General features: G+C 33.7%; 1 protein-coding gene across 2 annotated transcripts in view; it reads left to right on the top strand.

Annotated features, from left to right (window-relative positions):
- Positions 1–18111, top strand: part of AGL (amylo-alpha-1, 6-glucosidase, 4-alpha-glucanotransferase) — a 50956-nt gene that overhangs the window by 15616 nt on the left and 17229 nt on the right. Inside the window, exons 9-24 of one of the 2 annotated variants that reach the window (XM_004689745.2) lie at positions 229–331; positions 420–517; positions 1119–1258; positions 2253–2440; positions 3986–4109; positions 4919–5082; positions 5328–5429; positions 5547–5702; positions 5795–5945; positions 8515–8639; positions 8728–8840; positions 8953–9087; positions 10861–10991; positions 13781–13917; positions 14160–14293; positions 15167–15342. In XM_004689745.2, coding sequence (XP_004689802.1) covers positions 229–331; positions 420–517; positions 1119–1258; positions 2253–2440; positions 3986–4109; positions 4919–5082; positions 5328–5429; positions 5547–5702; positions 5795–5945; positions 8515–8639; positions 8728–8840; positions 8953–9087; positions 10861–10991; positions 13781–13917; positions 14160–14293; positions 15167–15342 — 2177 coding nt within the window. The remainder of the gene's footprint in view (positions 1–228; positions 332–419; positions 518–1118; positions 1259–2252; positions 2441–3985; positions 4110–4918; positions 5083–5327; positions 5430–5546; positions 5703–5794; positions 5946–8514; positions 8640–8727; positions 8841–8952; positions 9088–10860; positions 10992–13780; positions 13918–14159; positions 14294–15166; positions 15343–18111) is intronic. The other variant, XM_012730133.1, reaches the window with a different exon arrangement.

The raw sequence follows: 18111 nt of genomic DNA, 5'->3' as shown, positions 1-18111 counted from the left end.
TCGATTTCTGCCTGCCCCGGAGGTGATCCACATGGTGCGGCAGACCTCTCCTGAGCCACCCGCTGCTCCCCTCAGCAATGTACTTCGTCGATCTGCCTGTTCTGCTCCCCACTCTGTCTCTGGTGAATCCTCTCACCCTCCGCATCTCTGGCCTGTATTCTGTATGAATAAATAAATCTTTTTTTAAAAAAAAGTAATAATAAGTTCACATTGCTCTATCTTCTCTAGCAGTGGGACAGCTGCTGTTGATGAATGCTGTAATTGGTTCCGTAAGAGAATTGAGGAATTGAATTCAGAGAAGTGTCAAGTCATGAACTATCATCAGGAACAGGTTTTATATATTTTTGAACTGTTATTTACCTTGGAGTCTTAATACTGTTTTGTTGTTGCTGTTACTAACATAATTTAATATTTTTTAGGCAATAAATTGTCTTTTGGGAAATGTGTTCTATGAACGACTGGCTGGCCATGGTCCTAAACTAGGACCTGTCACTAGAAAATATCCTTTAGTTACCAGGTATTCCATTTTTGTTTTCTTCTCATGAAAGGTTAAAATTTGAAAATTGTATTTAATTTTTCAAATTAACATAAATGTTCCTTTAATTTGCAACTTCAACACATTTATTAAATTGAAATGAAACTTTTATTAATTAGTATTAATTTTGTTAGGCAATTCTTTAGTTTGAGAAATTGCTCAGTATGAACAAATGTATATTATTTGCTAATAATTTTCTGCAGACTTATTAATAAATATGTTAGTCAAATTGAGCAAGTATTTATATTTAGATCCTTTTTAAATAAGTACATTATAGATTAGATATTGAGTGTATGAAAGCCTTTGTAAAGGCCTTGTAATTAATAATTTTTAAGATTTTATAATTATTATTTAAAATATCTAACTGGATATACTCTAAGCTAACTTTCAGATTCTATTAGATTTACTCAAAAAGTCTGCTGATGATTTTTCACCTATATTAAGGTTCATTTACTACTAGTGAAGTCAAATTAACTTTATGCACTCTTTTGATTATGTAGGAGGTTTAATTTTAATATTGCTAATTCAAATTCTTCCAAGGAATTAGTCTAAACGTATTTAATGTTTAATGGTGTCTTCATAGGTATTTTACTTTCCCGTTTGAAGAAATGACCCTTTCTGCAGAAGAATCTTTGATTCATCTCCCAGATAAAGCTTGTTTTCTGATGGCGCATAATGGATGGGTAATGGGAGATGATCCTCTTCGAAACTTTGCTGAGCCAGGTACATCACTTTAGTGACCTTTTCCATGGATAGGGAAAGAAAGCTTGTTATTGAGTTCCAAATACAAACTGTTCATTTTTTACACCAGCAAGGCTGTTCATTTTTAAGCTGTTTCATCAGAGTTGCATACAGTGTGAGAGGAGAGACTGAGAAAAGAATGGGGTTCTTCTCCCTTCCCTTCCTTTCTTTTCCTATCCCTGTGTCTTCAGACAGGAAAGCTTTTAAGACCTACTTGATTTGGTGTCTTTGCATAAGATTTTACTTGTGCAAAATTCTACTTTATTGCATTTTTTAAAAAAGATGTCTGAAACCACTACAATTATAGTTATATTGTCATGAGAGGGATTTTCACTCATTGACCAGAGGAATATTAAGATACTTAAATATAGTTAAATTAGAAATTGTTTTTAGGTTCCCCTTCCTTACTCCCAGCATCTTATTTTTCTACCAATATTTCATTGCCAGGAAGGATTTATCACAGGGCCCATCAGTGTATTTTTCAGCAATTCAGTATTGGGTATCTGTTTTAACGATGTCACATTTACAAAAATCCAATTTTTCTGAAGGTTAAGTATCTTTGCTTCTCTCATTTCTCAGAACTAAAAGAAAAATCAGTCTGCACCATGCCATGGATTTAATGTAATCTTTTGCCAAAAATGGTAGATGATGGAGATGGAGTTTTTGCATGATTTTTGTCTAACTGTAACTTTAAAGACCCTGCAATATGTTACTGTTAATGTTTTCCTTTAAGAAGCAATTTGAATTTTTGACATTTGGCACACATTTTTAGAAGTCTTATTAACTAAATTATTAGCAAAATAGAGAAGTGACAAATAAATATTGGTTTTTTTAAAAAAAAATCCATTCCGTAGTTATAATCATTATATGATTTGTAGTAGAAATGGTTAGTGTGATTTTAAAAAGTAATATTTCATTGAGGTAATTGTTTCATTTTATTTCTTGAACCACTGAAAGCAAGCCCTTTTCTTAACAGGTTCAGATGTTTATCTAAGGAGAGAACTTATTTGCTGGGGAGACAGCGTTAAGTTACGTTATGGGAATAAACCAGAGGATTGTCCTTACCTCTGGGCACATATGAAAAAATACACTGAAATAACTGCGACTTATTTCCAGGGAGTACGCTTGGACAACTGCCACTCAACACCTCTGCATGTCGCCGAGGTACAGGAAACAATTCACCTCTATTAAGAAATTCGTTATTTTTCCACGACTTTCTTTAAATTGGATATACAGATACATGTTTCCTTTTGCTAGTTGAATAACAGAATTAATTTGGTGGTAGCACTTAAATTTGCATAATTCTGCAATCTTTCAGTGCAGTGGTTATGAAATACTGGGTTGTGAAGGGTTTAACAAGTAATTCAGTTTAGGGAAGTAGATCATACTGTCTCTGAAGTAAATTATATTGACGTATATTAAAATACTGTTCATAGTTTACTATTTTAAAGAATTAACATTCTCAACATTTTAATAATATATAGATATTAAAGTCTAATTCTTATAATTTTTTAGATTGCTTTCAGTATGTTAGTAGCCACTGTTAGGTTGAGTAACTTACACATGTTTAAATGATTATATTTAAACACTAACAGTACAGCACATTAGAACTAATTTTAGCCTCACTGATTCAATTTTTAACTTATTAAAATATAAGTTTAAATACTGAGATTATCTGTCCCTTTTTGGGTTTTTAACAATAACTTTGATACAATGCCAGAATTTATAGCATTACCTTCTACCTAATACAACTTTGTAAAGACAATTTTTATAACTTTCTAGTGATGAAAGTATTCTTTGGAACTTTACCTTATTAGAAAATATTTATTTTTGTAAATTTAAATCAGGATTATAATATATATATGTATTTCAAGTCTTAATGATAAGAAATGTACTTGATTTGGAAGAATATAATGAACATTAATCAAGATGACAGAACATCTTCAGCTCCAAAAAAATGGCAGAGGTTTTTCTTTTATTTTAAGTTGTGACTTTAGCACAACTTAAAATAAAAGAAAATATTACATTATAGCAAACAGAATACTAAAACTTAAATTGCTTAACTTTGTTATCAGGTCTTCTAGAATCCTACTTTGGGCAATAGAATTTGAACTATTTTTCTAGCTTTTGTGCAAGCATTAGGTTAAAAATATTTTGTGAACTGACCTGATTCTGATAAGAGTTTATTATAATCTGGAGGGAAACCTGGCTTCAGTCTAGTCAATCAGACATAATCTTTTCTGTAGCTAAATAATTCACAGGCATGGAATTTATCAAGAACGGCTTAGCTAACTGCCTGGAAGTTAGTAGTCTGATTATAGAGATTAAAAACAAGCTCATAAAGTAATGAGAAAGCCTAGAAGAATAGGAGTGTTATGTTTTATATTTTTTAATGTAACATTAACATTTTTCTTCTCTTCCCCTTTTTTTCCTTTGTATGTATATGTTGGCAATTTCTAATTTTGCTTTTTTAACTGTGCTGTTTGCTATACATTCTCTTGTTTTCTGTATATACTGGTCTGTTTTATGTTTTCTTACATATGTACAATTTTCTTACACATGTATAATTTATGTGGAATTTCTTCTTGAACTTCCAATTTGTCTTGCTACATATTTTCCCATGTCAAATCCATGCCTAGTCTTGCCTCCTCTCCTTCCCCCCACCTTGCTTTTCTCTTTCTGTTGCATTTGTGACTGTGCTTTTTGCAGTACATGTTAGATGCTGCTAGGAAATTGCAACCCAATTTATATGTAGTAGCTGAACTGTTCACAGGAAGCGAAGACCTGGACAATATCTTTGTTACTAGACTGGGCATTAGTTCCTTAATAAGAGGTAGGTTTGTTGAAATGATTTTCCCATCTAAACTTTAGCCTTTGTTTAAATATAATGAATTTTATAGTTTTATATATAATATTTAATAATTTCAACATAGTTGATATTCTGTGAATATTCCACACAAAATTTTCTCATATGACAGCCTTTCAATAGTAAAACTTTCCATTCTGGTGTGGATAATAAATCTCATTTTAAATTAAGATACCAATGAGACAAATTGATAACTCACAAACGAAACAATTTTTTTTTAAGATTTATTTATTTATGCATACAGAAATGGGGTACAGGCCAGAGGTGCAGGGGCGGTGAGAGGATTCACCAGAGACAGAGTGGGGAGCAGAACAGGCAGACTGACAAAGTACACTGCTGAGGGGAGCAGCGGGCAGGTCAGGAGAGGTCTGCCGCGCCATGTGGATCATCTCTGGGGCGGGGATCAAACTCATGCCGAAATGGCTTTAGCTTCTTAGTGCTATGCTTTAACCAACTGCACCCCCAGGGATGGCCCCAAAACAATTTTTTGGTTGAAAACAAATTTTTTTAATTCCCTACCTGCATATATGATATAATCTTTAGATTTTTTCCCCCATAGCCTAATAGACAACATATGTCTCCCTTTACCCTTCTGAGCTATTTCTCTGGATAGCTTCTAGAGAAGACTTCCTTGTCACTTAAACAACAGACATTTGCTTAAATAACTAAAACAGTTTTTATTTTTGATATTTATGTAGTCAATCACAATAAGAAATTTCACCTCTTCTCCAACATTAATAATAAAGATTATTAATATATTTTGTAATGTTTTGTAGAGGCAATGAGTGCTTATAATAGTCACGAAGAAGGCAGATTGGTTTACCGCTATGGAGGAGAACCTGTTGGATCTTTTGTCCAGCCTTGTCTCAGGCCTCTAATTCCAGCTATTGCACATGCCCTGTTTATGGATATTACCCATGATAATGAGTGTCCTATTGTGGTAAGCATCTAATCTGTTTCTGCTTATTTGACATCTTTGAAATACTATACATATACTTCAAAGTAGTACCTTTGACTTGTAAGTGATTGTGGCACATAGTTTTTAGAATGTTTAGTTACTTGTTTGAAAGCAAATTAATGTAGCCTATAGAACATATCTATATAATTACCCTCTACCCTCATTCAACCCTGGGATGGCACTTTGCATTTGAAACAAAATAAGCTTTTCTTGTTGTTGTTTTCTAGCATAGATCAGCATATGATGCACTCCCAAGTGCCACCGTTGTTTCTATGGCGTGTTGTGCTAGCGGAAGTACTAAAGGCTACGATGAGTTAGTGCCTCATCAGGTCTGTTTGTGTTGTTGTTTTTTTTTTTTTAACCCAAATGGCTGACTTTGAACATTTTTACCAGAAGGTATTCTTATAATGAAAATGTGTCCATAACCAAGTTTTAATTTTGCTCAGATTTCAGTGGTTTCTGAAGAACGCTTTTATACTAAGTGGAATCCTAGAGCTTCACCATCAAATACAGGAGAAGTTAACTTCCAGAGTGGCATTATTGCAGCCAGGTGTGCTATCAATAAACTTCACCAAGAGCTTGGAGCCAAGGGTTTTATTCAGGCAAGAAACCAAATTGTTTAAATTTCTTTCTTAAGATTCAATTGCAGAGTAAGTCTTTCCAGTTGGAACGCTGTTTTCTTTCTGTTTCTCAGGTGTATGTTGATCAGGTGGATGAAGACATAGTGGCAGTGACAAGACACTCACCCAGTATCCATCAGTCTGTGGTGGCTGTGGCTAGAACTGCTTTCAGGAATCCCAAGACTTCATTTTACCCCAAGGAAGTGCCTCAAATGTGCATCCCTGGTAATGTGATCTAAAAAGAACTAAGATTATACTATATTGTTATATGAAATGATACAGTCATAGTAAATTGGTTTCTACAAAAACAATTGTATTTTGTATTTTATAACACAGTGCAAGTCTAAATTAAGCAGAAAAAAATTATAAATTTTATAACTTATTTTTACTCTACAGAAGTATTACAAAATGAGAAATAATTTTGTTTTTATCTTCATACATCCCTTTCCCAATCTTAATATATTCCCCTTCTGAAAATTTCCTTCTTACCAAGAACAATGTTTGTGAATTTGTGTATGCATTGACATACATACACACACATATAAGCCAAATTTCAAAAAACTTAATATTTAAGACTCTTCACAATCCATCCTCATCTCTCCCTGTATCACTCCGCTGTTTCACTCAACTAGATATTTTTGCTGTTCTTCAGGTAGTTTTACTTACACCTACATATAGATCCTCTGTATCTTTCAAAAAGTAAAATTTTACCTACTTGTCTAAGTACTCAGTGATCTCTCCTCTGAATATATAGCAATTATAGTTTAAATCATTCCTTAATGATTAAATATATCCCAAAGGTATGTCCTTATTATTATTATTTTCTAGGTGGGTGTATTTTACTTTCTTACTTGTTATCATACATGTTATAATGTAACATGTGCCTCTGCATATAGCAACTGCCGAAGCCTGTTGCTTCCCTGAATGAAGACTGCCACAAAAATCATCATATGCTATATCTGTTGCTTAAGTCCATTTTTTAAAAAATTAACAACATGGGCCCTCCCTGGTGGCGCAGCGGGTTAAAGCATTGCACTACGAAACTTAAGCCCCTTCCACGAGTTCGATTCCCGCCTGTCCCGGAGGTGACCACATGGCACGGCAGACCTCTCCTGACCCGCCCGCTGCTCCCCTCAGCACTGTACTTCCTTAATCTGGCCTGTTCTGCTCCCCGCTCTGTCTCTGGTGAATCCTCTCACCCTCCGCATCTCTGGCCTGTACCCCAGTTCTATATGAATAAATAAATCTTTAAAAAAAAAAATAGCAACATGAATAGTTTTAGAATCTAAATATTCATTAGGGTTTTTAACCAGTCACAAACTTATATTCAGTAATCTTATAGCACTGTTGCAAATGTACCCACATTCTTACATGTCCAGCATCAGTGTGTACATTATCTCAACCTTTCTTTTGGTCACTCGTCCTTCTTAAAATGATTCCATTTTGTCGTTCATAGGATTTACAATTTTTATTATGTGAGCCCTTTCACATTTGATTTGTTAGTATCCCATTTTTAATTCTGCTTATATACTTACATTGTTAAGTATATAATTGAAGTCATTCCTCATGTACACATAATATTTTTCTTTTGAAAAATTTTCTTAGTGTGTATTTTCAGAAATAAAATTTCCACATCTAAAGGTACTATTACCTATTACCAGATTACTTAAAACTTAAATCATCTAACTTTTTGTATATTCTTTGACCCAACAATTCTTCTCCTAGAAACATATCTAAGAAACTCTCCTATATTTCCATTAGAACCCAGCACAAGAAAGCACTTTAATGTTATTTATAATAGAGAAAATTAGTGATGACCTTAATAGAGTGAATGCATTTTTGTATGCAATGGACTGTCACTTGGCATTGAAACAAAAGAGCTAGAGCTAATGTAACAGTATGAATCAATCTAAAAAAGTTGTCCAGTAGTTAAAAGCAATTTGCAGGAATTCCTGTATATATACATATATGTGTGTGTGGTAAAGGCAGTCATTACCCCTGGAGAGGAAGAAGAGGCTTCACTTGTATTTGTGATGGTTTTATAATCTGAATGGTCGTACCTGGCCTTTGCTAGCTTACCCCTACATTTTGAAGGGCCTGGAAGGCTTGTCTCTCGTGAACATTGGATTGAGGGAGGGTGGCAGCTCATGCCAATGGTTCCACTGACACAGAGAGTCTTCCTCTCTGAGTTTCAGACACATCTCTGCGGTCTGCTGACTGCAATCTGCTGGCGGGTTTTCATATGAGTTCACAGCTACATTTTCAAAGCGCAGTTTCTCTACAAGAGAGTTATAGGGAGGAAGAAGTGCTTTTCTACACTTTGAGACCCCCATCCTGGCTCACCCCCGCACTTTTGCAGGTCTCGTCCCACGGTTAGGTCCACGCCAGCAGCTCTGCCCTTCCAAGAATTGCTCTGTCATGAAAGAAGGATATGAACCAGTGTGTGCACCAGCACCTCTTTCCAACCACCTTTATTGTTTAGAGTTGTATTTCCTCAGTGTCTCTTCGCTTGCGTGCGGAGATTGTTGGTCTGCAGTGGCCTAGAGATGCTCTAGTTTTGCCCAAGTTACAGGATCCTCTAAGTCCAGTGCCAGCCGGGACTATTTTGTTATTCTCCTGGGAGCAAAGCAGTGAACCTTCTTTATGCCATCTTCCTCCTTGATCAACCAATTTTGTATTCTTTTATTAACTGAAGTGTCATATTCAACATTAAATGATTTAAGCCCCCTTATAGCAATTCCTGATTTCACATGGCTCAATGTACCATTTTGTTTAAAATTTTATATACTCCTAGGCAAAATTGAAGAAGTAGTTCTTGAAGCTAGAACTATAGAAAGAGATGTAAAATCTTATAAGAAGGATGAGAAGTCAATCAATGGAATGCCAAATATCACAGTTGAAATTAGAGAACATATTCAGGTATTTATAGACTCTCATCTTACTATTGTGTTTAAAATTTTTAAGAATATTAGAATTTTGTTCAATGATTTTTTGAAATATTTTCAAGCTCAATGAAAGTAAAATTGTTAAACAAGCTGGAGTTGCCACCAAAGGATTGAATGAATATATTCAAGAAATAGAATTTGAAAACTTATCTCCAGGAAGTGTCATTATCTTCAGGTATGTAGAGTTCATACTGTTCATTCTACTTGTAATTAAAACAGTTTACATATTCTGCTCATTTTGAATAAATTACTACTAAAAATTAACTATTTTTAATTGACATTTTCAGAGTTAGTCTTGATCCACATGCACAAGTTGCTGTTGGAATTCTTCGAAACCATCTGACACAGTTCAGTCCTCATTTTAAATCTGGGAGCCTTGTTGTTGACAACACAGATCCCATATTAAAAATTCCTTTTGCTTCGTAAGTATGCTTTCATTCTAGGGTTGATGCTTTATTTATTTATTTAATTTTTTTACTTAATTTGATTTTTCCTTTTTATTGCAGGAAAATTGGCTTATAATATTGTAGGTGTGCAAGATTACAGTTTCACATCTGATTATGTAGTATATTTTGATCACCAAACGTCTAGCTTTACCTAGGGTTGATGCTTTTATAACTGTTAAGTTACTGTAGCCTGAACTAAGCTGTTTAAAAGGCTGTTAATCCTTGCTATTAAAAAGATTTCCCTTAGGACCAGTGGTATGCAACAACTGTTGTTAACTTTTTGCCCCTTGTTTTAAGTTATTTACATTTTCATACTTATTCTTTCCACTTAAACACATTTTCTTTATAGAGATATATAGATGCAAATACACACATAGATTAATGTATATATACATACACAGTTTTTCTGAGTTACTTGAAACTGAGTTTCATACTTGTTTCTCCATACTTTTTTTTTTAAAGATTTATTTATTTGTGCATACAGAACTGGGGTACAGGCCAGAGGCTCAGGGGCGGCGAGAGGCTTCACCAGAGACAGAGTGGGGAGCAGAACAGGCAGATCGACGAAGTACACTGCTGAGGGGAGCAGCGGGCGGGTCAGGAGAGGTCTGCCACGCCATGTGGTCACCTCCGGGGCAGGCGGGAATCGAACTCATGCGGAAGCGGCTTTAGATTCTCAGTGCTGTGTTTTAACCCGCTGCGCCACCAGGGAGGGCCAATTTCTCCATATATTTTTTAAATGCTAAATATATTCTATTATGTACTCTACCATAATTTATTTAATCACTCTTCATTTTTTGGACATCTAGTTTGCCTGTAGTTATTTCTTGTGTATTTATTTGTATATTTACCTGTGCATAAATCTTTACTCCATTACTAATTACACTTCTATATAATTCCATTACTAATTATAGTATATTGAAGAGTATAGGTTTTCAGATTTAGAGATATGCTTAATTCCAGTTTCAATATTGTCATTGTGATCCTAGATGAATTACTTAGACTCTTTATCTCAGAAAATGGAAAATAGGTTACATAAGGATTAGAGCATAGAGCATGGAACCAGACTACCTGGGTGTGAATTCAACTTTGGATTCCTATTAGCTATAAGAAAGCAAGCCTTGGCAATATAACTAAAGATATCATTATAGTGCCTCTCCAAGTTATGAGAATTACTTATATAAAATACTTAAAACAGTGTTTCACATACAGTGTTTGACCAACCTGAAGATAGTACAACCTTAGGAAAGAAGAAAAAAGAGAAATACAAAAAAAGAATACTACATGATTTCTAAGATAGCTAATTTGTGACTCTTAATTCTCCCTTTCCTGTTTCTCTCTTAGTTTTTTGACTTAAGATAATTAGTGTAAAAAGTTCTTGATGACCCATATAGGAGAAATAAAGGAAGGGGAAAAAAGCTAAGTCCAAACTAGAAAGATTAAAAAAGTGAATCTGTAAGATAAAGGGTATAGCAACCAAACTACTTGAAGTAGTTTTTCTGGAGTTACTAAAATTACTAAAATTTGGCACTGATTATTTCTTTGATATGAAAAAAAGTCACTTGATTATTAAGTATGATTCATCTATTGTTACTTATATATTGTTTACAGAGTGTATTAAAATGCTGATTTCCTAAAACCATGCACTACTAAGACATTTTATGGCTACGATTCAGATTTTACACTTTATTGTTATTGATAGCAAATGACATTATATTTACTAATTCTTTTTATTTTTCTATTTCTCAGTATCGCCTCTAAATTAACGTTGGCTGAGCTAAATCAGGTACTTTACCGATGTGAATCAGAAGAACAAGAAGATGGTGGAGGGTGCTATGACATCCCAAACTGGTCATCTCTTAAATATGCAGGTCTTCAAGGTAGGCAAGTGTAAGAACAGTTAGCTGTTGGGGACTTTTATTTTTTAGGGCTATGTAGTATCTTCTTTATAGAAAGAAGAATATAGGCTCAGAGCTTAACTTCTGAGGTTCAATTGGTTCTAGACCCAATTGTAAACATATGTTTACAATACCACTGGATTCTGGGAAGGAATGCAGACATTTCCAGCAGACAGATGCTGGGGATAAATAGGAAAAGAATCCTGACCTGGAGTTTCACAATCCACAGATTTCTCTGCAGGGAAGTAAGTGGGCAGGGCCCTGGGGAGAGGTGCATAGCCTCTCTGCATCCCTTCTATGAAGGGGCTTCATAACCTCTGGCAAATAACCCTCTCTGTGCTCCAATTTCTGTGTCTATAAAATGTGAATAATATTTTCATAATTTCATCAATTCGTTTCACGATGTGAAGCATATTAGTATATCTAGCTTGTAGAAATCTTTAAAGATTAAATGAGATAAAGATAATTCACTTGGTCCACAAATGGTACTTAATTGAAAGTATAATACGTTCATCTTCTTAAAAAGTTTTTCAATGTATATTTGTTTTATCATACCAAACTCAGAAAAACATACTATAAAGTTATGAGATATGGGAACTTAATATTATCTTGTCATTTTCATCCATCTGCTCAGCAGTATTTTCTTAAAATTTTGTCTAAGAAATTCGGTTTATTACACTTGTATTCCTGATTTTCATATAACTTCCCACCTGTAATGCCTCCTCTTCAACTCTATCTTACTTCTTTAAGAGCCAAATTCAATTCTTCTATTTTCCACAAAGTCTTTCCTTAACTCTTATTTTTCAGAGTAATTTCATTGTTTTCCAAATACCCATTGAATTTACATACTGTACCTTATAATTGGCCTTTGAAATTTATTACCTTACTTTAATAATTAGGATAGTATTTTTCAATGAATCTTTGTTATGGTTAAAAAATGACTTTAGCACCAGACTCCCTGGGTTACATGACAAACTAAACTGAAATAAATTAAATTGAGCCTCTCACTGGTTCAGTTTTTCTCATCTGTAAAATAAAGAATATAGTACCAACCACAAGGGGTTACGTGTAGGGTTAAATGCATTAAGACGACCTAAATTAGACAATGCTTACTTAATAGTACGTACTTAGTGGTGTTTAACTCCACTCAGTACCTTGAATGAGAAAAATGTTTGCTTTTTGGCAGGATCTTCTTTTTTAAGTTTCATACCAAGCACATACCCTTACAAAACCAAGTTCATAAAAAATTCTCAGTAAGTTTTTTCAAACTTTTTATACTATGACATTCTATTTTTTTTTTCAAAAACGTATCTCATTTTCAATACAAAGTGGTTTGTTCCATGAGTAACAAAGAAATGTTTGTGTGTTGCCAGTCTTCAGCAAAATGTGCTCCATTTTCACTCTTGAGTTTTTGAACTACTTCTGCTTGACTGAAAAGACATCATTTTGTGTACTTCTTTTTTGTCCTTTATCTGCCTAAAGTGCCATCCTTTATTCGCTTTACCTTCTCATGGTATGTTTTACTCATGCTTTTTAAATATAATTGCCTTACCTAATTGATTTCTCATTTTAAACTAATTCCTTTTCCCTCTGACAGTTTGATATTTCCAACAGCTTATAGGATATTTCCAGCAGGCTCTTAATAGCCTCACATTAAATCAGATTTAACTACTTCATAGACATTTCTGTCTGCTATTATAATACATATTCAGTCAAATTGGAATTTAGAAATCCATTTTTTTCTTGTCCTTTTATCTTCAATATGTAATTAGAAATTTTGACTTGTGAATTTTTTCTTTATTATTCTTGATAAACCATATTCTTTTTATCTCCACATTCATTGCCCAGTGCTAGGGCTAAGACCTATCTATAAAACCAATGAACCCGTTTCTAATCTCTCGTTCTCTCTTCCACAAATTATTCTATCCTAATAGTCACCATCAGATTCCTTTTGAAAAAACAGTGCTCCGTTATTCAGCAGGACTAGTGTTTATTGAGTAGTATTTGCCTTCCCTGAAAATGCTAGGGTGTGTGGAACATTATTTTATACTGCCTTGGTTTCTGTAACTTTTTAAATATTTTAGAAACTCTGTTTACCAAAGAAGATTGTAAACCCCTTAAGGGAAAGAGCTATATATAATAAGTATATATATATTTAATCTCTCAAAAAATAACATATACATAGTAAAATTAATTAAATTCTAACTAAATAAAGGTGAAAATTAGCAGACTCTGCTATGTATACATAGGAATTCTAACGCTTCCATTTGAGTATTACTTCAGGATATGCCTACATACCTCACTTAGATAATAGTTTGGATTCTTCTCAAAGACTACTATTATTATCACTGTAAATGCTTGCTCTGAAACCGCTTCTATCATTCTATGGAACTCTTGTCTGGATTTTAATGATTCCACCACTTTTCAACAGGGAAAGACATATCAATTTCCTTCCATCAGGTGATTTAGGGCAGGGAAACCATGCCAGTTTTCTTTGATTATCATAACATTAAAATCCAAAGGAGTAAGGCCAGTCCCAGGATTTGATAATCTCAGAAAGCTCTATATAGCTTCTGTCACAGTAATTCCCTCCCTGTCTTTGTATCTTGGCTCAGGCCAGCACTGTACTTATTTCCAACCGTGGGAAGTACCACTGTGAACCATATATACATGCATTGTGTCACCCTTCATTGTTAGAAATGCTCAGCTGCTCAGGCTATGGGGACAAATTGCGTCTGCCTATAATCCGAGCTATTTCTCTGAATTTCCAGGGCTGATGTCTGTATTGGCAGAAATAAGGCCAAAGAATGACTTGGGGCATCCCTTTTGTGATAATTTGAGATCTGGAGATTGGATGATTGACTATGTCAGTGGCCGGCTTATTGCTCGATCAGGAGCTGTTGCTGAAGTAAGTCAAGCAATATTCTAGTCAAAACAAAAAAGCAGGTGCAAAAAGTACTATGTTACTATTCTATAAAAAGTATTTGCACTGTTTTCTAGACTGAAACATTTCCCTCCCTTCATCATCTTTCAGCTCTAATCTGGTTGGTAGACTACTAGATAGTAGAGTTGCATGTTTGGATTTGCCTCTTAAAATACACCTAGCCTGTAAGCACACCAAATTAACTTGTAAAATTATTTTTATAACAGGTTGGTAAATGGTTGCAGGCTATGTTCTTCTACCTGAAGCAGATCCCACGTTACCTTATCCCATGTTACTTCGATGCTATATTAATTGGTGCATACACCACTCTTCTGGATATAGCATGGAAGCAGATGTCAAGGTATATCCAACAAAGCTTGAGTAAATAGGCATGTTTGTGCAGAAACCAGAGTCAGCTTATACCCTATTAAAAGTCATAACATGAAGAATTCTCATAGATTCATAAAGCAGAAAAGGTTTGTAAGTGAATGGTAAATTTATTAGCATCTTTTAATCTAAAGCATAACCAAAAATGCTTAGATATTAAAATTTAGTCTATTCGCCTACAAATACATGTGGATAAAAAAATTTTAATTATTGTATATTATTTGTTTCTGTTTATTCACTGCCATAAGTTAATGGATACAGTTTTAAAATATATATTCATATATATACACAGTTCTTTTCTAATTTTTCATTCAGAAAAAAAGTTTCTGCCATTATTATAAATGAAATTTGCATTAAAGAAAAATTTCCTAAAATGAAACCACAGGTCAGAATGTACCATTGAAGACTGACCAAACTGATTTGAGTTTAATTTCAGAAAGACAAAAATCAAGCCATGGATTAAAAACAGAGCACTGGGTGAAGTGAAAGCAGTTCTGAAATTTAAATAAATTGAAATATTTTTCAGCTATTATCATCGTTAGACATTTGTGTAGAGAGATTATATGAAGGGGCAAGTAACACAGCTAAAAAGCTTTTAACCAGTGGGTAAAAAGTATCACTTACACAAGGTAATAAATTCTAGAGATCTGCTGTGAAACATCATAGCAGTATTCTATATAATAAGGCATTAATAATATATAATGCTATAACAAAATGACAAATACAATATGCTTAAAATCTGATAAGAGGGTATTCTTACCACAATAAATAAAATTATTTAAAAGCAATACTAAAATATGTTGTATTCCTCCAAACAATATTTTAAGCTCTACTACTTTTATTGCAGCTTTGTCCAGAACGGTTCTACTTTTGTGAAACACCTTGCACTGGGTTCAGTCCAAATGTGTGGCGCAGGGAAATTCCCTTCTCTGCCACTTCTTTCACCTTTACTTTCGGACGTGCCCTATCGGCTCAATGAGGTCACAAAAGAAAAGGAGCAGTGCTGTGTGTCTATAGCTGCAGGTAAGAAAAGGAGCAGTGCAGATGTCTATAGCTGCAGGTAAGAAGTTCTGTACAAGGTTAGTGTGTATATGTCGACTTTATTCAAAGAGGAAAAGTTAGGGGAGGATGATTATTTAAAAACAGGCGCAATAATGTTATCCAAGATTGTGTGTTACTGCTTTGTAAAAATTACATGGATATTCAAGTATAAAAATAATAACCTTCCTTACTAATTAATGCACACATTACTGCATTAGGCATTTACTTATATGCTCCTTATTGTGACTGGTTAATCCTTTCTGTCATGTTTCTATTTTTTCCAATTCTTCTTATAGTTTTTCACTTTTTTTTATTGAGGTAATGTTGATTTTCAACAGTGTATATGTTTTATGGGTATAGGTTCGCATATCTTCAATTGTGCATTACCACACCACACCCACCACCAAAGCACCAATAACCTTCCACTGCAGTCCATTCAGTTCCCTTCCCCTTTCTTTCGATTTCCCCACTCTGGTAACCTCAGTTCTGCTGTGAGATTTCAAGGATTTGTTTTTGTTTGGTTTTATCTTTTCCTTTGCTCTAATTCTTTACATACCACATGTACATGAAGTTATCTGGCATTTCTCTTTCTTTTCATCTAGTTCATCCATAGTGTCACAAATGGCTCGAAATAATGTTTGGTTTTTGTTTTTGTTTTTTTATAGCTGAGTAGTTTCCGTTGTATATGTATACTGTATCTTCTTTTTCCATTCATCTACCATTGGACACAGTTTTTTTCCATTTTGGCTATCATAAGTAGTGCTGCAAAGAGTGCATGTACCCCTTCGTGTTTTATATTCTTCGGAGAGATATCTAGAAGTGGAATTGCTGGGTCACACGGTAGATCTGTTTTAATATTTTCAGAAGTTTCCATGCTCTTTTCCATGGTGACTGAATCAGTGTACATTCCCACCAAAAGTGTTCCTTTTTCTCCATATCCTCACCAACACTTGCTATTTTTGGGTTTTTTGATAGGAACCATTCTCACAGGTGTGAGGTGATACTCATTGTGGTCTTGATTTTGCATTTCCCTTGCAATAAGTGGTGATGAACGTTTTTTCATGTGCCTGTACCATTGTATTTCTTCTGTGAAGAAGTTATTATTTAGCTCTGCCCATTTTTGATTGGGTTATTTGTTTTCTTATAGGGCTGCTGCTGTATGAGTTCTTTGTAGATCTTGGGTATTAGACTTCTGTTGGATGCACAACAAGATTTTTTCACTTTCCTACTTTTATTATTTTATACTTCTTTCCTAATTTTAAAAAATTTCCCCAACTAATAATGTAAAGGTCCTCTACAAGTTCCAAAATACAAAATAAATGTTAAACAAATTTTTGTTATGAGTCTAATTGTAGTAAATGCTTTCAGCCGTATTTATTGGCATCATTTCCTGCAAATATAATTAAAATCTGAGTCAAATAAACAAATCTAAATAAGCAAAATAGGAAAATGACAATTTTTACTTTCTGATAAATCTGAAATTATTTTGAGAAAGCACTTAGTATTTGAGGCCGCTGAAATTTAGAACTTTCCAAGCTAAACCAATTAAATTGCAGGATGATAGTAATAGTTTTGTCTATGTGATTTCCTCTGTAACCCTTATATTTGCATCACTCAAACAAAAAAGCAAGAATGGGTATCAACAACTGAAAAAAGACATTAAGTTTTCATTTAGAGTGATGAAATGAACCTTAGTGTTTTAAATATATAATTATATTTTAGATTTTCACTCAACTATTTGCTTTTATTTTGATACTTATCTTTTCCCTGTGAGTCCTTGTAGACAGATGCTTATAAACCCAAACTCAGCCATTGTGAGGGGGAAAAAATGGCATGCAGAATTTCATTTTAAAACCTACTGTTTGGAATCCTATTGCATAAAGTAGAGATTCAGCATTTTTTATTTTACACTGTTATTAAGCCTTCCTAAAATGGTTGTATTGATACACTGAGAACATAAGTGATAACCTGTATAAGTTATAGTATCTGGTATATTTATACATCGAGTATACTGTAATGCAAACATAGTAATTAAAAGGTTAAATTGATAAATATAGAGAGAGAATTTAAGTTATTTGCTTTTAACATTCTAAGGAAATGTTTTCTGTAGTCTATATTAACAAAATAAGGAGCTACATACAGATTTGTAGATAGGTTTTGAAATCTGGCTTTTTTTTTTTTTAGTAAATATCCTTTTTAAAGATTTATTTACTTATTATACATAAAAACTGGAGTATAGGCCAGAGTTGTAGGAGGTGAGCGGATTCACCAAACCAGAAAAGGGGAATTTATCAAAGTACACTGCTAAGGAAATTCTGTAACATTATTTTGGAGATAATCTAGAAAGAAGTTTCTAATGTTACTTTTAGTTGTGATCTTTCTTAACAGAAGCAGATGAATCTCTAATCTCCAAGAAAATGAAGACAAATAAGTAGAAACAAACTGAAGTATAGGAACTGCTAAAAATGTCTTTTTTCTTAGTTCTTTCACCTATCACTTTTTTATTTACTTTTTATGCCTCCTCTTTTATTTCATTCCATCAATTTTTATAGTGGTATTTTTTTAATGTACCAGTTAGTTTTCAGTGATAAATATACTTTAGTAAGGCAGATAAGGTTTCTGTTATTGTGGATCTTATTTCCTTCTGGAGACAGACATCCAGTAAGGCAGAATATAAACAGTATGGTATAGTGTCATGTGTTTAGAAGATAGTTTTATATTTTAGCTTCTTTCCTTTTTTTTTTTTTTTTT

This window comes from Condylura cristata, unplaced genomic scaffold, assembly GCF_000260355.1.
Source record: "Condylura cristata isolate star-nosed mole 26May11 unplaced genomic scaffold, ConCri1.0 scaffold00026, whole genome shotgun sequence".
NCBI classification, from domain to species: domain Eukaryota; kingdom Metazoa; phylum Chordata; class Mammalia; order Eulipotyphla; family Talpidae; genus Condylura; species Condylura cristata.
The sequence above is the reverse complement of the archived record's forward strand: the minus strand, read 5'-3'. Positions and strand labels throughout refer to the sequence as shown.